Source organism: Heterodontus francisci, chromosome 9 (genome assembly GCF_036365525.1).
Source record: "Heterodontus francisci isolate sHetFra1 chromosome 9, sHetFra1.hap1, whole genome shotgun sequence".
Classification (NCBI taxonomy): Eukaryota; Metazoa; Chordata; class Chondrichthyes; order Heterodontiformes; family Heterodontidae; genus Heterodontus; species Heterodontus francisci.
The window spans coordinates 116,737,283-116,762,970 of record NC_090379.1 but is presented as its reverse complement, the minus strand read 5'-3'; the positions used below and the strand labels follow the sequence as shown (position 1 = coordinate 116,762,970).

General features: G+C 45.2%; 1 protein-coding gene across 1 annotated transcript in view; it reads left to right on the top strand.

Annotated features, from left to right (window-relative positions):
• Positions 1-520: 520 nt before the first annotated feature.
• dnal1 (dynein, axonemal, light chain 1) overlaps positions 521-25,688 on the top strand; it is a 37,475-nt gene continuing 12,307 nt past the window's right edge. The window contains exons 1-6 of the mRNA XM_068038398.1: positions 521-587; positions 707-745; positions 6,020-6,129; positions 8,782-8,837; positions 10,992-11,047; positions 17,629-17,755. Of these exons, the coding sequence (XP_067894499.1) occupies positions 585-587; positions 707-745; positions 6,020-6,129; positions 8,782-8,837; positions 10,992-11,047; positions 17,629-17,755 (391 nt within the window). The 5' untranslated portion in view covers positions 521-584. The remainder of the gene's footprint in view (positions 588-706; positions 746-6,019; positions 6,130-8,781; positions 8,838-10,991; positions 11,048-17,628; positions 17,756-25,688) is intronic.

Genomic DNA, 25,688 nt, shown 5'->3' with positions numbered 1-25,688 from the left:
CAGACTAGTTGCAGGAAGGATGTTCCCAATGGCGGGGGAGTCCAGGGCCAGGAGTCACAGTCTAAGGATAAGGGGTAAACCATTTAGGAGTGAGCTGAGGAGGGATTTCTTCACCCAGAGAGTGGTGAACCGGTGGAATTCTCTACCACGGAAAGCAGTTGAGGCCAGATCATTAAATATATTCAAGAAAGAGTTGGATATGGTTCTTAGGGCTAAAGGGATCAAGGGATACGGGAAGAAAGCGGCAACAGGGTACTGAGTTTGGATGATCAGCCGTGATCGTATTGAATGGCAGAGCAGACTTGAAGGGCCGAATGGCCTACCCCGCTCCCATTTTTCTATGTTTCTATGGTTCGGGGGTGCAGTGTTTTGGGGTAAAGGGGGTTTTAGGTGTGCAGAGGGTTTAGGGGTACAGGGTTTGGGGGTAAAGGGGGTTTTGGATGTACAGGAGTTTGGGGGCAATGTCCCTTTAAGACTGTGTTGATGAATGTAACTCCGCCCCCTGAGTGGCCGTGAGAGACGCGCCTGCGCGCTGCTGCCCGTGTGCCTAGCAACCGCGGCAGCGACAGAGGGAGAGCGGGCGGATGGTGAGTGAGTGAGCGCCGAGCTTGTACCCGATACCCCGGGCCTGGGCTTCAATCTCCACCCGGGACTCCGGTCTCACTCCGCATCGAGTAACACTGTCTTTTCTCTTCTCTTTCTCTAGGCCAAAGCGACCACCATTAAAGAGGCTCTGGCCAAGTGGGTGAGTAACAGCAGCGTTGGCCCGGGGGAGAGACCCTGACCCCCCCCCCCCCCCCCCCCTCTACCACCTCAGCCCGAGTGAGGGATCCTGTCCCTGACACCCCCCAATACCTCTGTTCAGTGCTGTCCTTCTCCCTTTCTAACCTATTTAGCCCATTAACCTCCCTCATACCATAATTTCTACCCCCCCCACTCCCCCATTTCTTGCTGGTTTCTACACCACCCACCCACAGTTTATCCCCTCAGTTTTTTTTTCACCCCGAAGTTACCTGTTTGTTGAGGTTTGGCATTAATTGTGGGAAGCTGGGCATCGCAGCCAGGCATGACTGTGCCCTTGGTCCCACCATGCCCCACCCCCATCTGTCTTTGCACCCTAAAACATATGGTGAGCAGGAGTGGGCACCCCTAACTGGTTCTCCCCTACCCCCAAGACCACCGAGGTGCATGTGGAGCCCAGCTAATGCTGCGTGTAATTGCATCTTGAACAGAGATTTGACTGGGAGCACTGCTCTTATTGATATGATTATTGACCTGGTTTTGAAGTTTGTATATGGCATGAAACTCACATGTAGTCAGCTATGAGGAGGGTTATAACAGACTTCAGGAGCAGATAGACTGGTGAAATGGGAAGAGACATGTCAATGAAATTTAACAAACAGAAAAGTATAAAGTGATTTATTTTCAAAGTGGGTGCTGTAACATGGAGACCTAAATGTACACTGGTGTTTGAAGGTGGTAGGACAAGTTGAGAAGACTATTTAAGGCATAGAGTACAAAAGTAAGGATAAAAGCAAAATACTGCGGATGCTGGAAATCTGAAACAAAAACAAGAAATGCTGCATTCACTCAGCAGGTCTGGCAGCATCTGTGGAAAGAGAAGCAGAGTTAACGTTTCGGGTCAGTGACCCTTCTTCGGAACTGACAAATATTAGAAAAGTCACAGATTATAAACAAGTGAGGTGGGGGTTGGGCAAGAGATAACAAAGGAGAAGGTGCAGATTGGACCAGGCCACATAGCTGACCAAAAGGTCACGGAGCAAAGGCAAACAATATGTTAATGGTGTGTTGAAAGACAAAGCATTAGTACAGATTAGGTGTGAATATACTGAATATTGAACAGCAGCAAGTGCAAACCTGAAGAAAAACAACCTGAAAAAAACAGTGGGTAAGCGAACTGAACAAACTAAGATGAAATGAAATAAATGCAAAAAAAGATTGTAAAAAATGTAAAAAGGAATGCAAAAAAAAGAAAAAAAAATAACTAAAAATGACCAAAAATGAAAGTAAAGTGGGTGTCATGCTCTGAAATTATTGAACTCAATGTTCAGTCCGGCAGGCTGTAGTGTGCCTAATCGGTAGATGAGATGCTGTTCCTCGAGCTTGCGTTGATGTTCACTGGAACACTGCAGCAATCCCAGGACAGAGATGTGAGCATGAGAGCAGGGGGGAGTGTTGAAATGGCAAGCAACCGGAAGCTCAGGGTCCTGCTTGCGGACTGAGCGGAGATGTTCCGCAAAGCGGTCACCCAGTCTGCGCTTGGTCTCCCCAATGTAGAGGAGACCACACTGTGAGCAGCGAATACAGTATACTACATTGAAAGAAGTCCAAGTAAATCGCTGCTTCACCTGAAAGGAGTGTTTGGGGCCTGGGATAGTGAGGAGAGAGGAGGTAAATGGGCAGGTATTACACCTCCTGCGATTGCAAGGGAAGGTGCCCTGGGACGGGGACGAGGTGGTGGGGGTAATGGAGGAGTGGACCAGGGTGTCGCGGAGGGAACGATCCCTTCGGAATGCTGACAGGGGAAGGGAGGCGAAGATGCGACTGGTAGTGCAATCACGCTGGAGGTGGCGAAAATGGCGGAGGATGATCCTTTGGATATGGAGGCTGATGGGATGAAAAGTGAGGACAAGGGGAACCCTGTCACGGTTCTGGGAGGGAGGGGAAGGGGTGAAGGTAGAGGTGCGGGGAATGGGTCGGACACGGTTGAGGGCCCTGTCAACCACAGTGGGGGGAAATCCTCGGTTGAGGAAAAAGGAGGTCATATCAGAAGCACCGTCATGGAAGGTAGCATCATCAGAGCAGATGCGTCGGAGACGGAGAAACTGGGAGAATGGAATAGAGTCCTTACAGGAGGTAGGGTGTGAAGAAGTGTAGTCGAGGTAGCTGTGGGAGTCAGTGGGCTTATAATGGATATTGGTAGACAACCTATCCCCAGAGATGGAGACAGAGAAGTCGAGGAAGGGAAGGGAAGTGTCAGAGATGGACCATGTAAAGGTGAGAGAAGGGTGGAAATTGGAAGCAAAGTTGATAAAGTTTTCTCGTTCGGGATGACTGTATCGGTGCCGTTTCCTGCTCCCGACCCGAACTAGAAAACTTTATCAACTTTGCTTCCAATTTCCACCCTTCTCTCACCTTTACATGGTCCATCTCTGACACTTCCCTTCCCTTCCTCGACTTCTCTGTCTCCATCTCTGGGGATAGGTTGTCTACCAATATCCATTATAAGCCCACTGACTCCCACAACTACCTCGACTACACTTCTTCACACCCTACCTCCTGTAAGGACTCCATTCCATTCTCCCAGTTTCTCCGTCTCCGACGCATCTGCTCTGATGATGCTACCTTCCATGACGGTGCTTCTGATATGACCTCCTTTTTCCTCAACCGAGGATTTCCCCCCACTGTGGTTGACAGGGCCCTCAACCGTGTCCGACCCATTCTCCGCACCTCTACCCTCACCCCTTCCCCTCCCTCCCAGAACCGTGACAGGGTTCCCCTTGTCCTCACTTTTCATCCCACCAGCCTCCATATCCAAAGGATCATCCTCTGCCATTTTCGCCACCTCCAGCGTGATGCCACTACCAGTCGCATCTTCGCCTCCCTTCCCCTGTCAGCATTCCGAAGGGATCGTTCCCTCCGCGACACCCTGGTCCACTCCTCCATTACCCCCACCACCTCGTCCCCGTCCCAGGGCACCTTCCCTTGCAATCGCAGGAGGTGTAATACCTGCCCATTTACCTCCTCTCTCCTCACTATCCCAGGCCCCAAATACTCCTTTCAGGTGAAGCAGCGACTTACTTGTACTTCTTTCAATGTAGTATACTGTATTCGCTGCTCACAGTGTGGTCTCCTCTACATTGGGGAGACCAAGCGCAGACTGGGTGACCGCTTTGCGGAACATCTCCGCTCAGTCCGCAAGCAGGACCCTGAGCTTCCGGTTGCTTGCCATTTCAACACTCCCCCCTGCTGTCATGCTCACATCTCTGTCCTGGGATTGCTGCAGTGTTCCAGTGAACATCAACGCAAGCTCGAGGAACAGCATCTCATCTACCGATTAGGCACACTACAGCCTGCCGGACTGAACATTGAGTTCAATAATTTCAGAGCATGACAGCCCCCCACTTTACTTTCATTTTTGGTCATTTTTAGTTCTTTTTTTTTTTGCATTCCTTTTTACATTTTTTACAATCTTTTTTTGCATTTATTTCATTTCATCTTAGTTTGTTCAGTTCGCTTACCCACTGTTTTTTTCAGGTTGTTTTTCTTCAGGTTTGCACTTGCTGCTGTTCAATATTCAGTATATTCACACCTAATCTGTACTAATGCTTTGTCTTTCAACACACCATTAACATATTGTTTGCCTTTGCTCCGTGACCTTTTGGTCAGCTATGTGGCCTGGTCCAATCTGCACCTTCTCCTTTGTTATCTCTTGCCCAACCCCCACCTCACTTGTTTATAATCTGTGACTTTTCTAATATTTGTCAGTTCCGAAGAAGGGTCACTGACCCGAAACGTTAACTCTGCTTCTCTTTCCACAGATGCTGACAAAAGTAAGGGTGTTGCTTTAAACATTTACAAAGCACTGGTTAAGCCCCAGTTCAATTCTGGGCACCACACTTCAGGGAGGATGTCATGGTCTTAGTTGTTCATTGTATTTTAATTATATGCAGGTGGTGGGCTTTAACTGGGGATTCACTTGATCCCCTATAAATAGACACCGACTGAAACTGCGGTTGTTGGGCTAGGAGGTGTATGTTTGTAATGTGTAACTCCAGTAAATAAATATATGTGTGCAAAGATTGGCTCCAGTTCTATCCTTCACCAACTGGCTTTCTGGAATAGGAAATTAGTGAGGGTGCAGAGGCGACGTATGAGAATCATAGCAGGGATGAAAGTCTTTAGTTATGTGGAGAGACTAGAGAAACTGGAATTGTTCTTCTGAGAGCAGAGAAGGTTAAGGGGAGATTTAACAGTTGTTCAAAATTGTGTAGGAGTTTGATAGTAAATAAGGAGAAACTGTTTCCACTGGCAGGGTGATAACCCAGATTTAAGGTAATTGGCAAAACAAGCAGAGGAAATAAAAATAAAAAAATTCAGTGGGTTGTGATGTTGGAATACTGTATCTGAAAGAATGATGGAAGTACATTCAGTAATAACTTTCAAAATAAAATTAGATAAATACTTGAAGGCAGAAAAATCGCAGGACTGTGGAGTAAGAGCAGGGGAATGGGACAAACTGGGATAGTGTTTTCAAAGACCTTACACAGGCATGATGGGCCAAATGGCCTCTTCCTTTGTATCTTTGTATGAGATGGGTGTCTTGGTGATGTGTATACAATGATTGTTTGATTATCCTTTCAGTCTACTGTATCTTTGAATGGAAGCTTAGACGACCTGTGCATATTTGGAGGTGCTTGCCTGGTAGCTCATACCGCTGTTTGTCATGCATTCTGGAAGGTTCCAAGGAGTGGCCTTTTTTTGGAATCCTCTCTGTTGCTATTTAATTGACTGCTAACAGGATAAGTATCCAACCACCTTCTGACAGTTGCCACTTCTTCTCCAGTAGATGACTGCTGCTGGTGAGTGTGCTTGAATTGTTGTTAGGCGAGAACTGGATCAAGCTTGGCTAGGTTTCCCTTTCAAAGTTGACACCGAGCCACATAAGGAGGTATTTGAACAAGTGAGGAAGCAGGTTTGACAGAGCTTCTAAAAGGAGGAAGTAGAGGTAGAGAGACAGAGAGGTTCAGGGAGGGACTTCAAGCTTAGGGCCCTGGCAGCTGAAGACATGACATCCAATGCTGGGGTAATTAAAATGAGGGATGTGCAAGAGGCCAGAATTGGAAGAGTGCAGAGATGTTGAAGGGTTGGCAGGAATGGAGGAAATTACAAGTTAGGGAAGGGTAAGGTAATGGAGGAATTTGAAAACCAGCAGTAATAGTAGCTCAAATTATTTATCTCAAGGACAGAAATGACAGGGTTGATTCATGACTTTCAGGAGGAAAGGTCGGGTGAGAAGGCAGCTGAAGCCGTGGAGGTGAAGTTATATGCCCAGGTGCCACCAATTGAAAAGATGGATGCGTCCCTCTCTACGTTGAGTAATTGCGAGTAAGTTTTACTAGATGCATCTTGAGTGCTTACTTGTGTGTCTTGCTTCTACCAGTCATTGTTTCCTTTAAAATGTATATGTTTATGATGAAAACCCCAATGTCTCCAAGGTTTCTCCCCTCTCTTGCAGATCCTGACTTATGTTCAGGTATGGTTCCCCTGGCACTGCCTTTCTTGTCTAGCTGGTCATTCTTCTTTTCTGAGCTGAGGCAAAGAGTATTGGGCTGTTTTATCGCAAGCAGTGTCAGTCAAGCCCAGTCCTTCCCCCACCTGATATCTATTTCCACCAGCACTTTGTAGCAGGTTTGCAGGCTGGATTCACCAAAACCAATGCCTGCACCCCCCCACCCCCCTCCCCAACCCTCCCCATCTTTGAAACTCGGGACTACTAATGCTAATTGTTCACCACCCTGCTTGAGATCAGGAAACTCAGTAACATCCTGTCAGCACTCTTAATTAAATTAATTTGTTTATCGTTGTAATCAATATTGTAAACTTTGGGTTATAAATCACCCCCGATACTAACTGCTCACAACTTTTTTTAAAAATAGTTTCTGTTTTGGTTTAGAAAACTATTGTACCTTTTCTACTTTTTCCCAGGTTCCCCATTTGCCCTTTCTCCCAGCTGTTGACCTTGGAAGCACGAGGTTATCAGCACCGGGAAATTCCTTTACTTGGTTTTGTAACTGTGCAAACTCAACACGTGTCATTTTGGAAATGTAATCAGGTACTCTTGGGCTGTCTGATAACAGACTGATGGTACAAAATCTTTTGGTCAATTATCTTGGTGGCTACTAGGACAGGTCAGAGACTAGGTCTTCTACTCACCTCCTGATTTTTTTCCCCAAGCCCCCTCCACCACCTGCAAGGCAAGAGTCAGGAGTGTGATGGAATAACACTCCATTTGCCTAGATGAGTGCAATTGCAACAACACTCAAGGATAAAACAGACCACTTGATTAGCATCCCATCCACCACCTTAAACATTCACTCTCTTCACCACTGGTGCTCAGTGGCAGCAGTGTGTACCATCTACAAAACACACTGCAGCAACTCTCCAAGGCTACTTCAACAGCTTCCAAACCCATAACTTCTACCGCCTAGAAAGATGTGGGCAGCAGATACATGGGAACACCACTACCTGCAAGTCCCCTCCAAGTCGCACACCATCCTGACTTGGAAATATATCACCATTCCTTCACTGTTGCTGGATCAAAATCCTGGAACTCTCTCCCTGACAGCACTGTGGGTGCACCTATACCAGAAGGGCTGTAGTGGTTCAAGAAGGCAGCTTGCCACCACCTTCTCAAGGAATGGGTAATAAGTGCTGGCCGCCAGAGCTAATAAGACCTTGCATGAGCATCAGCAATTTTAAGGAATAATCAAGAATTATTGTACATATTAGTATTTTTATTCATTTATGGATGTAAGCATCACTAGCAGGGCCAGCATTTACTGCCCGTTCCTAATTTCCCTTAAAGGTGGTGGTGAGCCACCGCCTTGGATACAACTGAACAGCTTGTTGGGCTATTTCAGAGGGCAGTTAAGAGGGAACAATCATGCAGCAATATATAATGTACCATGCAGTGCAACAAATAGGCTATGCACAACCAACGTTCCCTTTAAGATGTTCGCACGTACTGCCATGCAGCCATCTTAAAGGGACCATACATAGTACAAAAAAATCAGAGGTAACGTTAGTTAAGAGTCAGCCACATTGCTGTGGGTCTGGAGTCACACATAGGCCGGAATGGATAAGGGTGGCAGATTTTTCTGGTCTATGTGACTCCAGACCCACAGCAATCTGGTTGACTCAACTGCCCTCTGAAATGGCCTAGCAAACAACTCTGTTGTATTCAAGAAGATTGCTTGCTACTACCTTCTCAAAGCCAATTAGGAATGGGTAATAAATGCTGGCCCATAAATGAACAAGAAAATCTAGGCTGATGCTCCGGAGCTGCCATCTTTCAGATGAAACATTAAATAGAGGTCCTGTTGCCCCCTTGGGTGAATGTAAAAAATCACAGCACTATTGGAAGAAGAGTAGGGGTGTTCTCCCAGTGTTTTGGCCAACATCACTGGAAAACCGAATCTCTGGTCATTTAAATCATTGCTGTTTGCGAGACCTTGCTACCACGTTTCCCACATTACAAACAGTGACTGCACTTCAAAATAAAAAATCTTTATTGGCTGTGTGGCGCTACACAAATGCAATTCTTTTCCTTTTTTTTCCTTTTTGGTCTGGTGTTTTTCTATTTCTTGTACTGAATGTCCAAATGAGTGAGATTGCCACGTCTGTGTGGGAGGTCCATGCCCGCCAGACTCATTTTTCTGAGGATCCTTGGGGTCAGTAGACGGAGACTTTCATGCCATCAGTTTGATGGCTGGAATTCACTACGCTATCCAGAAATGAAAGACCAATGTCCAAACAATCAACTCCCAGAAGTGCTGTTTTTTTGAAACATGCAACTAAAGCTGATGATGGCACAGTAGTGACATTGGGGGGAAAACAAAAACCTGTGTGGTTTTTATCTATCTTTTATCCACAGTTTGCCAAGGATATTACTAGTTTAAACAAGTGAAAATCAGTTGATACAAAAAAGAATGTGCAATGTTGTCCCAAATGTAAAACATTCCTTCCTTTTTTTTTCAGAAAGTTGTCCCTTTCAACAAACTGCATCGAAAAGATAGCGAATTTGAATGGACTAAGTAAGCGAGTGTCTCTCTTATTAATGTTTTCTTTCAAGTACTTTTTTTCTTCAGTTCTACTGCTTCCAGTTTTCAAAGAATGATCATGTATCACTCTCCCTTGTTGGGCTCCACTTTTATATGGAGATCAACAGAGCAAATATACATTTGTCGATTCTATTTGCATTAATAAGGCTGCCTGCCTAATCCTATAAGCAGAATCCTAGACATAACACTCTTGATTGTCTGTCTGTGATACCATCCACTGATTATAAACATCCAGCATACCTGTACTGTAACTGCAATACTGCAGTCCATACTATCTACAGGATTTGCTGAAGTAAGAAATAAAAACAAAGTGCTGGAAATGCTCAGAAGGTCTGGCAGCATCTGTGGAGAGAGAAACAGAGTTAATGTTTCAGGTCTGTGACCTTTCATCAGAAGTAAGATTGGGTATAGATAGTAGTGTAGTGGTTATGTTACTGGACAAGCAATGTAAGGGCCTGGAATAATAATCCAGAGTTAAATCCCACTGGTGCAGTTTGAGAGTTTGAATTCAGTTTCAAAAAATCCAGATATAAAAAGCTGGTGTCGGTAAAGTGATCATGAAGCTGTTGGATTGTTGTAAAAACCCAACTAGTTCACTAATGTCCTTTAAGGAAGGAAACCTATCGGCCTCACCTGGTCTGGCCTATATGTGACTTTAGTCCCACACCAACGTGGTTAACTCTTTAACTGAGCAAGTCACTCAGCTGCATCAAACCACTCCTCTAGTGGCCCAAGAAAAAGGCTCACTGCCACCTTCTTAAGCAACTAGGGCTGGGCAATAAATGCCAGTGTGGCCAGGGGCACCCATATCCCAAGAATGATTTAAAAAAAAAAGTGATCAGAGCTAGTCTAACTCAAGGCGGGGTGCAACATAAAGGGGAACCTAGTCCCTTTTGGGTAACTGCACCTGGTGTGAAAGCACCTAAGGAGGGCCCTTTTACTCAAAGAAATGTATTGTTGAAATCTTTTTGTAGGATGTTTTTTTAATATGGGGAAAAAATAATGTGTATGGGGCATTTTTGGATTGTACTAACTGTTCTCTTGCTGAAATCAAGACAGCAGTGCTCCTTAATTTTTAATGTGCAACATTAATGTGAGCTGATAAATCCTTACAAATACCTAGCCAGGTGCTTTATCCTTGGGCTCATCTGAAATATTCCCTCCCCTCTTGGCTGTTGCAAATGATCCTTTTTTTTAACTTAAATTTCTGTTGAAAACCCATTCTTTTAACTTGATCGGATTTCAATGGGACCCTTTTCTTTCCGTAGGTAGGTGCTTTAACAATGGGTAATGGAACAGTAGTTTAGTGAGTTACTGCCCCAAACAGTGAGATTGCAGCTCAAGTTACTTATAGAAGCCAATTAGATCCAGTGAGTAAGTTTACTGTTTTGCTGCACACTGAGCTATACTTCAGTTTTTTTGTTTCCTTATCGCTTCCTGAAATTGGGTTTAGAAAAAAAATCAGGTGAAGTTTGAGCAAAAAGATAATATTCATCGGAAAATGAATTTTGAAAGAACTTCCCAGTAAAATAATGATCTGTCTTCAGTCATTAAAAAAGAATTGATGTAGATGATAGGGGTGCCTTTCTCAGTAAGATGTGACTGAAGGTGCTCTCCACAATGCTACCCATTCAGTATGGGGAAAAATGGACAGCTCAGCACTGAACTGAGCAAGTGACTCGTGCATCACCTTGGCATTGGAGTGGCTGAGGCTGCCAACTGGAGCATTGCTGGGCTCATCCTTATTTTGCAATCCATCTTCAGGATAATAAACCCTAAAATCAGATGTGTAAACCCTGTTCAGAATTGAGGGCTATATTGAGATGTTGTCTCAAAAGCTGGAGGGGTCGAAAAGGGATTTTTCCAGAGTAATTTATCCTTACTGGCCCTGAATTTGTCTCTTTTTTTTTTTCCTCATCCAGGAGATTCATGGCTGAGAGGTGGGGGGGGGCGGGGGGTTGGGGGTGGTGGTGGGAGGTGTGAGTTGGTCAGAACATTGGTCTAGACATGATGCTCCAGCCATCGTGAGTATGGGTTAGGCTTGATGAACCAGCTGGTCTTTTCCTGCCCATCTATTTTGTATGTTACATAAAAGAGAAATGTTGTCCTTTTTCTTGTGTTTTCCAGAGAAGTTAACAATTCTGTCACTGGGAAGGAATAACATAAAGAATTTGAATGGTCTGGTACGTTAATATATTTTCACTGTCTGATCCTAAACCTCCCCATTGAAAGCTTCACTTAATTTCCTGGTGCCTAAACTCTAAGCCAATGAGTGGCTAAGCCATACAGACCAGGAAGATTTGAGTTAGCTGATCTCACATAGGGCAACCAGGGGCCTGTTGGATTTAGGTGTAACCTAACCTTATTTCCTCCTTGTGTTTTTTTCCCTCCCTACCTTGGGAGAAACGCTCTCCCAATTTGCTTACAATTGCACTTTCAAAATCCCAACTATTTAGACTTTGGCCCTCCGTTTACCACAACATTTCTGCACCTACTGATCTGCTCAACCGCACCCTCTCCTCCACTTTCAATGCCCTAGTCCCCATTAAACCCATTTCACGCTCTCACCCTGGTTGTTCCCCTGGTACAGCCCTCATCTCTGCTCCCTTAAATTCAAGCAATGCAGATTTGAACGTATATGGCGGACAACAAGTTTAGCCCTTCACTGCCAGATCTGACTGGACCACGTAAAGCACTGTTGGGTCTTGCTGTTACCTGCCAAAAATCCTAATTATTTCATGATCATCCTGGAATGCAGAGATAACCCCCAGCTGCTTTGCTGTGCTGCAAACTGCTATCCACTGTCTCCTCCACCCTCACCTCCAGCAACAAGTGCGAGGAGCTCCTTTAAATCTGTTGTCCTCATACTCTCAAAAAAAAAAATCAGCTCCTGTATCCTCTGTCCTTGCAAACTACTGGCCCGTATCCAACCTTCTTTTCCCCTCAAGTCCTTGAACGTATTGCCTCCCAAATCTGTGCCCTTCTTTCCTGAAACTCATGTTTGAATTCCTCCAGTCAGGTTTCCGCCCCTGCCACAGTACCGAAAACCGATCTTATCAAAGTCACAAATAACATCCTATGTGACTGTGGCAAAGTTAAATTATCTCTCCTCACCTTTCTTGACCTGTCTGCATCCTTTGACAGAATTGACCACATTGTCTTCCTGCAGTGCCTCTCCACTGTTGCATAGCTGAGTGGGACTGCATTTGCCTGGTTTCATTCTTATCTATCCAGTCATAGCCAGAGAATCACTTGCATTGGCTTCTCTTCCTGCTGCCGCACCATTACCTCTGGTGTCCCCCCAGGATCCATCCTTGGCCCCCTCCTATTTCTGCCCTCAGTGACATCATCCGAAAACATATTAGAATGTAGGACCCAGCTCTACCTCAGCACCACCTCTTTGACCCCTCCACTGACTCTAAATTATCAGATTTCTTGTCCAATATACAGTACTGGATGTGTAGAAATTTCCTTCCATTCACTACTGGGAAAACTGAAGCCATTGTCTTCAATCCCCACCACAAACTCCATTTCCTAGCCATCAATTCCATCTCTCTCCCTGGCAACTGTCTGAGACTGAATCAGACTGTTCAGAATCCTGGTGTCGTATCTGTCCCCAAGATGAGCTCCCACCTGTGCCATCATTGACTGTCTATTTCCACCTCCAAAATGTCTCCTCCCCTGCCTCTGCTTATCTGCTGCCGAAACCCTCATCCAGGACTCTTACCTCGAGACTTCCAAAATACTGATACAAAAGCGAAATACTGCATATGCTGGAAATTTTAAATAAAAACAGTGTGCTGTAAATACTCAGCAGGTCTGGCAGCATCTTGTGTAGAGAGAATCAGTTAACGTTTCAGGTCGATGACACTTCAACAGAACTGGGAAAAGTTAGAAATGTAATAGGTTTTAAGTGGGCCAAATGGGGAAGGGAGGCAAATGAACAAAAGAGGTCTGTAACAGGGCAGAAGACGGGAGACATTAAATGACCAGAGTTGGTGGTGCAGACCCAAAGGGAGTGGTAATGAGATAGGTAAAGAAGCAAAAGGTTTGTCTAGAGTAGGTGTCAATGACCAGAATAATGAACAGCTGCTGACTGAAAGCAAAAGCAAATTTAAGGCCGAAATGTGCAAAGAAAAGGAATCAAAATGTGGGTACAGATTACAGACTCAATGAGTCCAGAAGGCTGTAAAGTGCCTCATCAAAGGATGTTCCACGAGCTTGCATTGCGCTACATTGGAACACTGCAGTAAGCTGAGGACTGATGTCTGATTTGAGAACAAGGTGGTGAATTAAAATGGCAGGCCACCGATAGCTCGGGGTGACGCTTCCTGACTGACCTGACCCGACCTAAGGTGTTCTGCAAAGTGGTCACCCAATCAGCATTTGGTCTCCCCAATGTACAGCAGACTGCATTATGAACAGTGAATACAGTATACTAAATTGAAAAGTACACAAATCACTTTCATCTGGAAGGAGTATTTGCGGCCTTGGACAGTGAGGAGAGAGGAGGTAAGAGAGCAGGTGTTCTATCCCCTGCACTTTCATGGGAAGGTGCCATGGGAAGAGGTCAGAGTGTTGGGGATGATAGAGGAGTGGACCAGGGTATTGTGGAGGGAACAGTCCCTTCGGAATGCTGAAAAGGGAGGGGACGATGTGTTTGGAGGTGGCAGAAATGGTGGAAGATGATCTGTTAGTTTTTCTAACTCGTACAATATTTAGTTCTTCCGTCTCCTTTGCCTCCATGCCCACTTCTTAGGCCAGGAGTCTTTTGCAGACCTTTTTACCCTTCTCTAGTATTCTGCCTCCACCTGGACACCTCCCTTTGTCCTCTTACCATGTCTGATCTTTTCAGTGAGAGCTGCTGGTGTGATGAGCATCTCAATTTCTCTGCTCCCTTAACTAACCTGTCCCACTTTGAACTTGCTGCACTCTGTTCTCTCAGGTCCAACCCTAACATCACCATCAAACCTGCTGGCAGGGGTGGTACTGATGTCTGCCGAACTGACCTCTTCCTAGTGGAGGCCGAATGCTGACGCTTTCTCTTACCTCCCCCGGACCATGACCCATTACCAAATGTCAAGCATTGTTTCCAGGACTGTCACTGACCGTATCTCCTCTGGAGATCTTCCCTCCACTGCTTCCAACCTCATAGTTCCCCAGCTCCAAGCAGCCCGATTCTGCCTCCTTCCCGAGATCTACAAACAGGACTGCCCTGGTAGACCTATTGTTTCAGCCTGTTCCTGCCCCACCGAACTGATTTCTTCACTTTTTTTTTTGTTCTCCCCTTCTCCAGTCTCTCCCCACCTACATCTGTGATTCTTCTGCTGCCCTCCGTCACTTTAATAGTTTCCAATTTCCTGGCCCTAACCCTCTTCACCATGGATGTCCACTCTCCCTACACCTCCATTTCCCCCACCAGGCCAGTCTGAGAGCTGTCTGTTTCTTTCCGAGGTCCAACCAGTCTGTATCGCCACCACCCTCCTCCGCCTGGTTCTCGCATTGAAGAATTTCTCCTTTTAATTCCGCTCACTTCCTCCAAATAAAAGGTGTTGCTGTGGGTACCCACATGGGTCCTTGCTATGCCTGCTTTTTTTTGTGGGATGTGTGGAACACTTCTCTTCCAGTACTACTCAGGACCCTCCCATAACTCTCTTTCCAGTACATTGATGACTGTATTGGCGCCGTTTCTTGTTCTTATCCCGAACTGGAAAACTTCAACTTTGCTTCCAATTTCCACCCTTCTCTTGCCTTCGCATGGTCCATCTCCGAAACCTCTCTTCCGTTTCTCAACTTTTCTGTCTCCATTTCTGGGGATAGGCTATCACCAAATATTCATTATAAGCCCACTGACTCTTATAGCTATTTACACTTCCTCACACTGTGCTTCCTGTAAGGACTCCATTTCATTCTCCCCCTTTCTCCACCGATGCATCTGTTCTGATGATGCAACCTTCCACATTAGTGCTTCTAATTATGTTTTCCTTTTTCTTCAAACGAGGATTTCCCCCCCCACCCCCCACTGTGGTTGACAGGGCCCTCAACTGTGTCTGCCCCATTTTGTGCACTTCTACCCCATCCCCCTCCCTCCCAGAATCATGATATGTCCCTTTTGTCCTCACCTTCCAATCCGACCAGCCTTCCTATTCAGTGGATCATCCTCTGCCATCAAACACGTCTTCCTCTCCTCCGTCCTTTCAGCATTCCGAAGGGAACGTTCCTTCCAACACCCTGGTTCACTCCTCTGTCACCCCAACACCCCTTAGCACATCATCTTTACATGCAAACACAGGAGATGCAACACCTGCCCTTTTAGCTCATCTCTTGTCACTGTCCAAGGACCCAAACACTCTTTCCAGATGAAACAGCGATTTTACTTGTATTTCTTTCAATTTAGTATACTTTATCGCTGCTAACAAGGTGGTCTACTCTAATATAAAAGCAAAATACTGCAGATGCTGGAAATCTGAATTAAAAACAGAAAGTGCTGGAAATACTCAGCAGGTCAGGCACCATCTGTGGAGAGGGAAGTAGACTTAACCTTCAGGTCTGTGACCTTTCATCAGAACTAGCAAAAGTTAGAAAAGAATTGGGTTTTAAGCAAGTGAATGGGGTGGGGGGTAGTGGGTTGGTGGGGAAGAGAACAAAAGAGAAGGTGTGTGATAGGGCAGAGGCAGGAGAGATTAAATAACAAAGCTGTCATGGGACAAAAGTAAAGAGCAATAGTCCAGAGGATGTTAATGGCAGAGTAATGAGCAATGCTGTCCACCTGAAAAAACATGCGCATGGTTAAAAAATGAAATAAAATAAAATTTTTGAAAAAGGCCAGTCATGCTCTGAAAACTACTACTACAACGGTCTGCTCTACACTGGGGAGACCAAACGTAAATTGGGTGACCGCTTTGCGAAACACCTCTGCTCAGACCGCTAGCATGACCCCGAGCTTCCAGTATCCTGCCATTTTAATTTTCCACCTTGCTCTCACGCTAATATCTCAGACCTTGGCCTACTGCAGTTTCAATGAAGCTCAACGCAAGCTAGATGCTTCACAGCCTTCTGGACTCAACATTGAGTTCAACAATTTCAGACCGTAATCTCTGCCCCATTTTTGATTCCTTTTTTTTGCATGTTTCGGCCTTAATCTTGTTTTCTATTTTTTTTTCCTCTTGTTTTTGCTTTCAGTTGGCAGCTGTTCATTATTCTGCCATTCTTACCTCCTCTGGACACATCTTTTGATTCTTTAATTGTCCAGTTACCACTGCCTTTGGCTCTGCCCCACCAACACTCATCACTTAATGTCTACCATCTTCCACCCCATCACAGACCTTCCCATTAGTTCTTTTTTTTGCCCTCCTCCCCCCCCCCCCCCTCCCCCCCCCCCATTTGACCTACTTAATACCTATTGCATTTACAAATTTTCCCAGTTCTGATGAAGGGTCATTGACCTGAAGCATTAACTCTGTTTCTCTCTCCACAAATTGCTGCTGAGTATTCCAGCATTTTTTGCTTTTATTTCAAAGCCTCCCAACTTGCACCCTCTGTAAACCTGGGGTTATCCGAAACTCTGTTCACCCATCGCCCCTGCACCCGCTGGCTTACATTGGCTCCTGGTTAAGCAACACCTTGATTTTAAAATTCCTGTCCTTGTTTTCAAATCCCTCTGTGGCCTTGCCCCTTCCCTATCTCTGTAATCTACTTCAACCCTACAATCCCTCCAAGATCTCCACACTTCTCCAATTCTGGCCTCTTTTGCATCACTATTCTAATTGCTTGAGCATTGGCGGCTGTTCCTTCAGCTCCTGAGGGCTTGAGCTCTAGAGTTCCCTCCCTAAACCCCTCCCCTCTCAAACTGTCTTTCTGCTTTTATTGGCTCTTTAAAACTTACCTTTTTTAGCAAGCTTTTGGTCATCTTTCCTGATATCTCCTTATGTGGCTCTTTGCCAAATTTGAGCACAATCTTAAAATAGGTGCGAGGCCAATCTGGAGTGATATCAGGAAGCATTTTTCACAAAGGATAGCATTAATCTGGAGCATTCCTCCAAGGCTGTGAATGCTAGGGGCCACTTGAAAATTTCAAAACTTGAGTTCCAGATTTCCACTACCTTTTGTGTGAAGAAGCGTTTCCTAACATCACCCCTGAATGGCCTAGCTCTAATTTTAAGGTTATCCTCCTTGTTCTGGACTCCCTCATCAGAGGAAATAGTTTCTCTACCCCATCAAATCCTTTAATCATCTTTAACACTTCAATCAGATCCCCCCTCCCTTTTACATATTTTCTATATTCGAGGGAATACATGCTTAGTCAATGTACCTTGTCCTTGTAATGTAACCCTGTTTGTCCTGGTATCATTCTGGTTAATTTGCACTGTACCCACTCCAAGACCAGTATATCCTACCTGAAGTGCAGTACCCAGAAATGAACAGTTACTTCAGATGGGATCTAACCAGAGCTCTGTAAAGCTGTAACTCACTTCCACACCTATGAATTATAGCCCTCTTGAGATGACGGCCATTAGCTTTTCAAATTTTTTTTGTACCTGTCCACTAGGTTTTAGTGATTTCTGTACATACTTTGACTTGCTAATTAGTTCCAATACTCTATGCAATGGTGTGTCTGCCTACTTATTGCTCAATCTGACTTTCAAATCCTTTTTACATATAATTTACAAATCCTAGTCTGTGCTATATATATATCAGTAGTACAAAGAAACCAAACAAAATACCTGGGAAAATCTGATGTTGTAATGAGTTTTACTTTCTGCAGGAGGCAGTGGGGGAGACGCTGGAAGAGTTGTGGATTTCGTATAACTTGATTGAGAAGCTTAAAGGAATTCATGCCATGAGGAAGCTAAGAGTACTGTACATGTCGAACAATCTAGTGAAGGATTGGGGTATGCTGTTTTTTTGTTTAAACAGGAAGACTTGCATTTAAATGGCATCTGTCGCAACCTCACAATGTCCCAAAATGCTTTTCATCCAATGAAGCACTGTTCGAGTGAAGTCACTGTTGTAATGTAGGAAATGTGACAGCTAATTCATGTACAAGCCCCCACAAACAGCAATGTGATAATGGCCAGAAATTGGTTAAGTTGTTGGTTGAGGGAAAACTCCCCTGCTCTTCGAAATAGTGCCATGGGTTCTTTTACGTCACCTGAGAGGACAGTCAGGGCTTTGGTTTAACGTCTCATCCACAAGATGGCATCGCCAACAGTGCAGTACTCTTCTCAGTACTGCACTGAAATTTCAGCCTAGATTTTGGGCTCCAGTCTCTGGAATGCAGAGGCAAGCACAATGTCACTGAGCCTCAGTCAACATTTTTTTGTAATTTTATTTAAAGTTAAAGTTTGCTGTCTGCAGTAGTGTGCCTTTCTTGATGCTCTGATGTGTGCTGAGATGTTCACATTAGAGCCCTCCACACTGAGTTCCCGATCTAAACACAGAACAAGGTGAAAAGTTAATCTCCCTAATGGGAACTATAATCTTCCCAAATTCTCTTGATTCGGGAACTGTCCTTTAGATTGGAAAATTGTACGTGTTACTCTGCTATTTAAGAAATGTGAGGGAGGAAAACCAGGGAATTATAGACCAATTAACCTAGCATCTGTTGTCAAGAAATTACTGGAGTCTACTTTCAGCTGATCAGAGGAAGCCAGCATAGATTTTTAAGGGGTAGGTCATGCCAGATGAATCTGATTGAATTTTTTGAGGAGATGACTAAAGACACGGGAATATCTATGGATGTTATTTATATGGACTTTTAGAAGACATGGTTAGGAAATTGGCTGAGCAGCATTCTAAATTTGGACATGACACAAAAATAGGCGGCATTGTAAGCAGCATAAATGGAAGTATAAAAAGAGATATTGATAAATTAAGTGGTCAAAACTGTGGCAAATGGATTTCATTGTGGGACTTCAATGTCCATCAGCAAGAGTGGCTCAGTAGCACCACTACTGACTGAGCTGGCCAATCCTAAAAGACATAGCTGGTGGACTGGGTCTGCGGCAGGTGGTGAGGGAAAAACATACTTGACCTCGTCCTCACCAGTCTGCCTGCCGCAGATGCGCTGTCCATGACAGTATTGGTAGGCGTGACCTTGTGGGAACAAAGTCCCGCCTTCACATTGAGGATACTGTCCATGTTGTGTGGCACTATCACTGTGCTAAATGGGATAGATTTCAAACCAATCTAGCAATGCAAAACTGGGCATCCATGAGGCGCTGTGGGCCATCAGCAGCAGCAGAATTGTACTCAACCACAATCTATGACCTCATGGCCCGGCATATCCCCCACTCTACCATTACCATCAAGCCAGGAGACCAACCCTGGTTTAATGAAGAATGCAGGAGGGCACATCAGGAGCAGCACCAGGCATACCTCAAAATGAGGTGTCAACCTGGTGAAGCAACAACAGAGGACGACTTGCGTGCCAAACTGCGTAAGCAGCATGCGATAGACAGAGCTAAGTGATCCCACAACCAACGGATCAGATCTAACCTCTGCAGTCCTGCCACATCCAGCCGTGAATGGTGGTGGGCAATTAAGCAACTAACTGGAGGAGGTGGCTCCACAAATATCTCCATCCTTAAAGATGGGGGAGACCCGCACATCAGTGCGAAAGATAAGGCTGAAGCATTTGCAACAATCTTCAGCCAGAAGTGCCGAGATGATGATCCGTCTCGACCTCTTCCTGAAGTCCCCAGCATCACAGATGCCAGACTTCAGCTAATTCGATTCACTCCGTGTAATATCAAGAAACGACGGAAGGCACTGGATACTGCAAAGGCTATGGGCCCTGACAATATTCCGGCAATAGTACTGAACACCTGTGCTCCAGAACTTGCCGTGCCCCTAGCCAATCTGTTCCAGTACAGCTATAACACTGGCATCTACCCGGCAATGTGGAAAATTGCCCAGGTATGTCCTGTACACAAAAAGCAGGACAAGTTCAACCCGGCCAATTACCGCCCCATCAGCCTACTCTCAATCATCAGTAAAGTGATGGAAGGTGTCATCAACAGTGCCATCAAGCAGCACTTGGTTAGCAATAACCTGCTCAGTGATACTCAGTTTGGGTTCCACCAGGGCCACTCAGCTCCTGACCTCATCACAGCCTTGGTTCAAACATGGACAAAAGAGCTGAACTCAGGAGGTGAGGTGAGAGTGACTGCCCTTGACATCAAGGCAGCATTTGACCGAGTATGGCATCAAGGAGCCCTAGCAAAACTGAAGTCAATGGGAATCGGGGAAAACTCTCTGCTGGTTGGAGTCATACCTAACACAAAAGAAGATGGTTGTGGTTGTTGGGGGTCAATCATCTGAGCTCCAGGACATCACTGCAGGAGTTCCTCAGGGTAGTATCCTAGGCCCAACCATCTTCAGCTGTTTCATCAATGAACTTCCTTCAATCATTAGGTCCGAAGTGGGGATGTTCGCTGATGATTACACAATGTTCAACACCATTTGCGACTTCTCAGATACTGAAGCAGTCTGTGTACAAATGCAGCAAGACGTGGACAATATCCAGGCTTGGGCACATAAGTGGCAAGTAACATTCGCGCCACACAAGTGCCAGACAATGACCATCTCCAACAAGAGAGAATCTAACCATCTCCCCATGACATTCAATGGCATTACCATTGCTGAATCCCCCACTATCAACATCCTAGTGGCTACAAGAGCAGGTCAGAGGCCAGGAATCTTGTGGCGAGTAACTCACCTCCCCACTCCACAAAGCCTGTCCACCATCTACAAGACACAAGTCAGGAGTGTGATGGAATACTGTCCACTTGCCTGGATGGGTGCAGCTGCAACAACACTTGAAGCTTGACATCATCCAGGACAAAGCAGCCCACTTGATGGGCACCCCATCTACAAATATTCACTCCCTCCATCACTGACGCACAGTGGCAGCAGTGTGTACCATCTACAAAATGCACTGCAGCAACACACCAAGGCTCCTTAGACAGCACCTTCCAAACCCGCAACCTCTACCAACTAGAGGGACAAGGGCAGCAAATGCATGGGAACACTACCACCTGCAAGTTCCCCTCCAAGTCACACACCATCTTGACTTGGAACTATATTGCTGTTCCTTCACTGCCGCTGGATCAAAATCCTGGAACTCCCTTCCTAACAGCATTGTGGGTGTACCTACCTCACATGGACTGCCGCGGTTCAAGAAGGCAGCTCACCACCAGCTTCTCGAGGGCAATTAGGGATGGGTAATAAATGCTGGCCTAGCCAGTGACGCCCACATCCCATGAATTAATATTTTAAAAAAAGAGGTAATCCACTTTGACCCAAAATAAAGATACTTTTCTAAATGGTGGAAAGCTTAAAAACAATGGAGGTTGAAAGAGACTTGTGGGGGGTGCAGTGATCTAGGTACATAGATCATTAAAATATCATGAACCGGTATAGAAAATAATCAAAAAGGCAAATGGAATGCTGGCCTTTATATCTAAAAGAATAGAATAACAAAGTCCAGGCTTCAGCTATACAAAAGCTCGCAGACCTGAAATGTTAACTCTGCTTCTCTTTCCACAGGTGCTGCCTGACCCGCTGAGTATTTCCAGCACCTTGTTTTTTTTATTTCAAATTTCCAGCATCTGAGATATTTTGCTTTTATTTTAGTGGCCTGTTCCTGGGTTCCCAGAATTAGTGAGGCAGTCTTAGGTGCTCTTGTATGCCATCCAGTGGCCAGTTACAGAACAGTATTGCAACATTTTGGGACCTGGGATTGCAATTTTCAAAGCTGTCTACATTAGAAATGTGATAGGAGTGGAACTGAATTGCCCAGCTCTTTCAAAGAGCTAGCACAGACACTGCACCGAATGGCAACCTTTCATGATATCTATGGGACATGAGCAGAGAGTGAGACAGGTCACACATCCATTTTGAACATATTTTTAACTTTTAGATATGATGAGCATCAAATCAGCTGGAATTTAAAATCCAAACGAATGAGATTTGACAGGCCTGCACCTTTTTTTTTTTTTTAGAGAGATACAGCACTGAAACAGGCCCTTCGGCCCACCGAGTCCGTGCCGAACATCAACCACCCACCTATACTAATCCTACACTAATCCCATATTCCTACCAAACATCCCCACCTGTCCCTATATTTCCCTACCACCTACCTATACTAGTGACAATTTATAATGGCCAATTTACCTATCAACCTGCAAGTCTTTTGGCTTGTGGGAGGAAACCGGAGCACCCGGAGAAAACCCACACAGACACAGGGAGAACTTGCAAACTCCACACAGGCAGTACCCAGAATTGAACCCGGGTCGCTGGAGCTGTGAGGCTGCGGTGCTAACCACTGCGCCACTGTGCCGCCTGCTGAGTATTTCCAGCACTTTGTTTTTATTTGAGATTTCCAGCATCCACAGTATTTTGCTTTTATTTTAATCTTTTTGTGATGTTGGCTGAGAGATAAATATTGGCCAGGACACCGGGGATAACTCCCGCGATCTTCGAAATAGTGCCATGGGATTTTTCACTTCCACCCGAGAGGGCAGATACGGGCTCGACTCAGCATCTCTTTTGAAAGACGTCATCTCTGAAAATGCAGCACTCCCTCAGTACTGCAGTGGAGTGTCAACCTAGATTATGCGCTCAACGCTTTGGAGTGGGACTTCAACCCTCAGCCTTCTGAGTCAGCCGAGAGTGCTACCAACGTTTGAAATAAATGCAGAAAGTGCTAGAAATACTCCGCTCAGGCAGCAAGGCAGCATCTGTGGAGAGAGAGGGAAACAGAGTTAACATTTCAGGTCGGTGACCTTTTCATCAGAACTTGCAAAAGTTAGAAATGTAATAGGCTTTGAGCAAGTGGGAGGGAGGGGAAGAACAACAAAAAGGAAAGTGTGTAATAGGGCAGGAGAGATTACATGACATAGCCGTCTCGGAACAAAAGCAAAGAGCGTGTTAATAGTTGTGTTAAAAGGCAATGCATTAGTCCAGAGAGAATGTTAATGGCAGAATAATGAACAGCTCTGTCCAAAAGCAAAAACCTGAAAAAACATGTTTAAAACAGACCCATGGTTAAATTTTTTTTTTCAAAAAGCCAGTTATGCTCTGAAATTGTTGAACACAAATGTTGATTCTGGAAGGCTGTAGAGTGCTGAATTGGAAGATGAGGTGCTGTTCCTCAAGCTTGCTTTGAGGTTCCCTGGAACACTGCAGCAAGCCAAGGACAGAAATGTGTCCATGAGAGCAGGGTGGTGAATTAAAATGGCAAGCAACCAGAAGCTTGGGGTCATGCTTGCGGACTGCGCCACAGTTGACGTCATTCTGACACAGTTCTGAAGTATCTCTTAACAGACACTACCTGACTTGCCGTGCATTTCAGTATCATAAATATTAAAGCAAGATGTACCTGTAAAAAATATTTCAGTGTACAGCACCAGATACAGATATGAAGGGAAGAAAATAGCAGTGAAAGGAAACTGCATTATCGCACCATTATTTTGATACTGGGGGCTGGCAGAATTGACCTAATTTAGATTTGAGCAGCTCTATATTGCAGTGATCACCTTCCAATAACTTATTTCTCTAGTCTTTCTACATTTATATTCATGATATCAGACCAATGCAACTCAACAGTTAAATGTTTCCTGTCAATAATTTTGCTGGAAAAAATGGTAGGAATCCAATTTGAATTTCACCATCTTTGTGCTTTAAAGATTATTTTGATGCTTGTTACTTTGTATAGTTTTTAATTCCTCAATATTCCACCTCTAAAGCTCAGGACTGCTAATCTACCAATAGAAAGATGTCTGTCCTATTGTATCACAGTCAGTACAAGCACACCCCTCTGTGACAAAATCACCCATCGCATGCTTGAGAGTTTGTCACTATGAACTCATTTGCTCCCTCACTGACAGAAATTCACTCCTTGGTATTTACATAATGCTTCATGTCCTCAGGACATCCCAAAACTTTCCACCCCAGTTCGCCCTGCAAAGTCTTCCTCATTAACTTCTGGGGATTTGTGCCAATATTGGGAGAGTTGTCCCATCCATGAGTCAAGCTGTGGCCCAACATCGGTAGGATGCTATTAGTATGACTATCAACCAATGTCCCAGATTCCTCCGCCACCATCCCTCGGTAGGTTCTGTCCCACTGATAGAACAGAGCTACCAAAAGTGGCATCACAATGGTGTATAGTCAGGAGGCAGTAATCCTAGGAGTCGTCAATATTGGTTCATGGTATTAGTTCCAATGTGGGCAAGGAAACCTTCTGATTGCTACCAACCATCCTCCTCAGCTGATGAATCAGTACTCCTCATGTTGAATAGCACTTGGAAGAAGCACTGAGGGTAGCAAGAGCACAGAATGTACTCTGGGTGGGGGATTTCAATGTCCATCACCAAGGGTAGCTTGGTAGTAGGACTACTGACTGAGCTGGCATATCTGCCAAATGGGGCTTGTGGCAGAACCAGTGCAAGGGAAAAACCCATTTGACCTTGTCTTCACCAATCTACCTGTAGCAGATGCATCTCTCCATGATAGTATTTATTAGAAGTGACCACTGCACAGTGCTTGTGGAGACAAAGTCCAGTCTTCACACTGAGGATACCATCCATCATGTGTGGCATTACCGCTGTGCTAAATGGCATTGATTCAAAACACATCTAGCTGCTTAAAACTGGGCATCCATTAGGCACTGTTAAATTCCAGAAAGATTGTTGGGGAAGGATAATGCCTATATTTCCTCCGTTTCAGTTTTATTGTACAGAGTAAAAGGATTACAAACATATACCTCCTCACTCAAACTCTTCTCCAATCTCCATAAGAGTCTCCCTTTTTTAATTTGTTCCTGGGCCAGCATTTATTGCCCATCCCTAATTGCCCTTGAAGGTGGTGGTGAGCTGCCTTCTTGAACCACTGCAGTCCATGTGAGGTAGGTACACCCACAGTGCCGTTAGGAAGGGAGTTCCAGGATTTTGACCCAGCAACAGTGAAGGAACGACCATATAGTTCCAAGTCAGGATGGTGTGTGACTTGGAGGGGAACTTGCAGGTGGTGGTGTTCCCATGCATTTGCTGTCCTTTTCCTTCTAGGTGATAGAGGTTGCGGGTTTGGAAGGTGCTGTCGAAGGAGCCTTGGTACAATGCTGCAGTGCATCTTGTGGACGGTACACACTACTGCCACTGTGTGTCAGTGGTGGAGGGAGTGAACGTTTGTAGATGGGGTGCCAATCAAGTGGGCTGCTTTGTTCTGGTTCGTGTTGAGCTTCTTGAGTGTTGTTGGAGCTGTACCCATCCAGGCAAGTGGAGAGTATTCCATCACACTCCTGACTTGTGCCTTGTAGATGGTGGACTTTGAGGGGTCAGGCGATGAGTTACTCGCTGCAGGATTCCTAGCCTCTGACCTGCTCTTGTAGCCACAGTATTTATATGGCTACTCCAGTTCAGTTTCTGGTCAATGGTAACCCACAGGATGTTGATATTGGGGGATTCAGCGATGGTAATGCCATTGAATATCATAGGGAGATGGTGAAATTCTCTCTTGTTGGAGATGGTCATTGCCTGGCACTTGTGTAGCACGAATGTTACTTGTCACTTATCAGCCCAAGCCTGGATATTGTCCCGGTCTTGCTGCATTTGTACACGGACTGCTTCAGTATCTGAGGAGTTGTGAATGGTGCTGAACATTGTGCAATCATCAGCGAACATCCCACTTCTGATCTTTTGATTGAAGGAAGGTCATTGATAAAACAGCTGAAGATGGTTGGGCCTAGGACACTACCCTGCAGAACTACTGCAGTGATGTCCTAGAGCTCAGATGATTGCCTCCAACAACCATAAACATCTT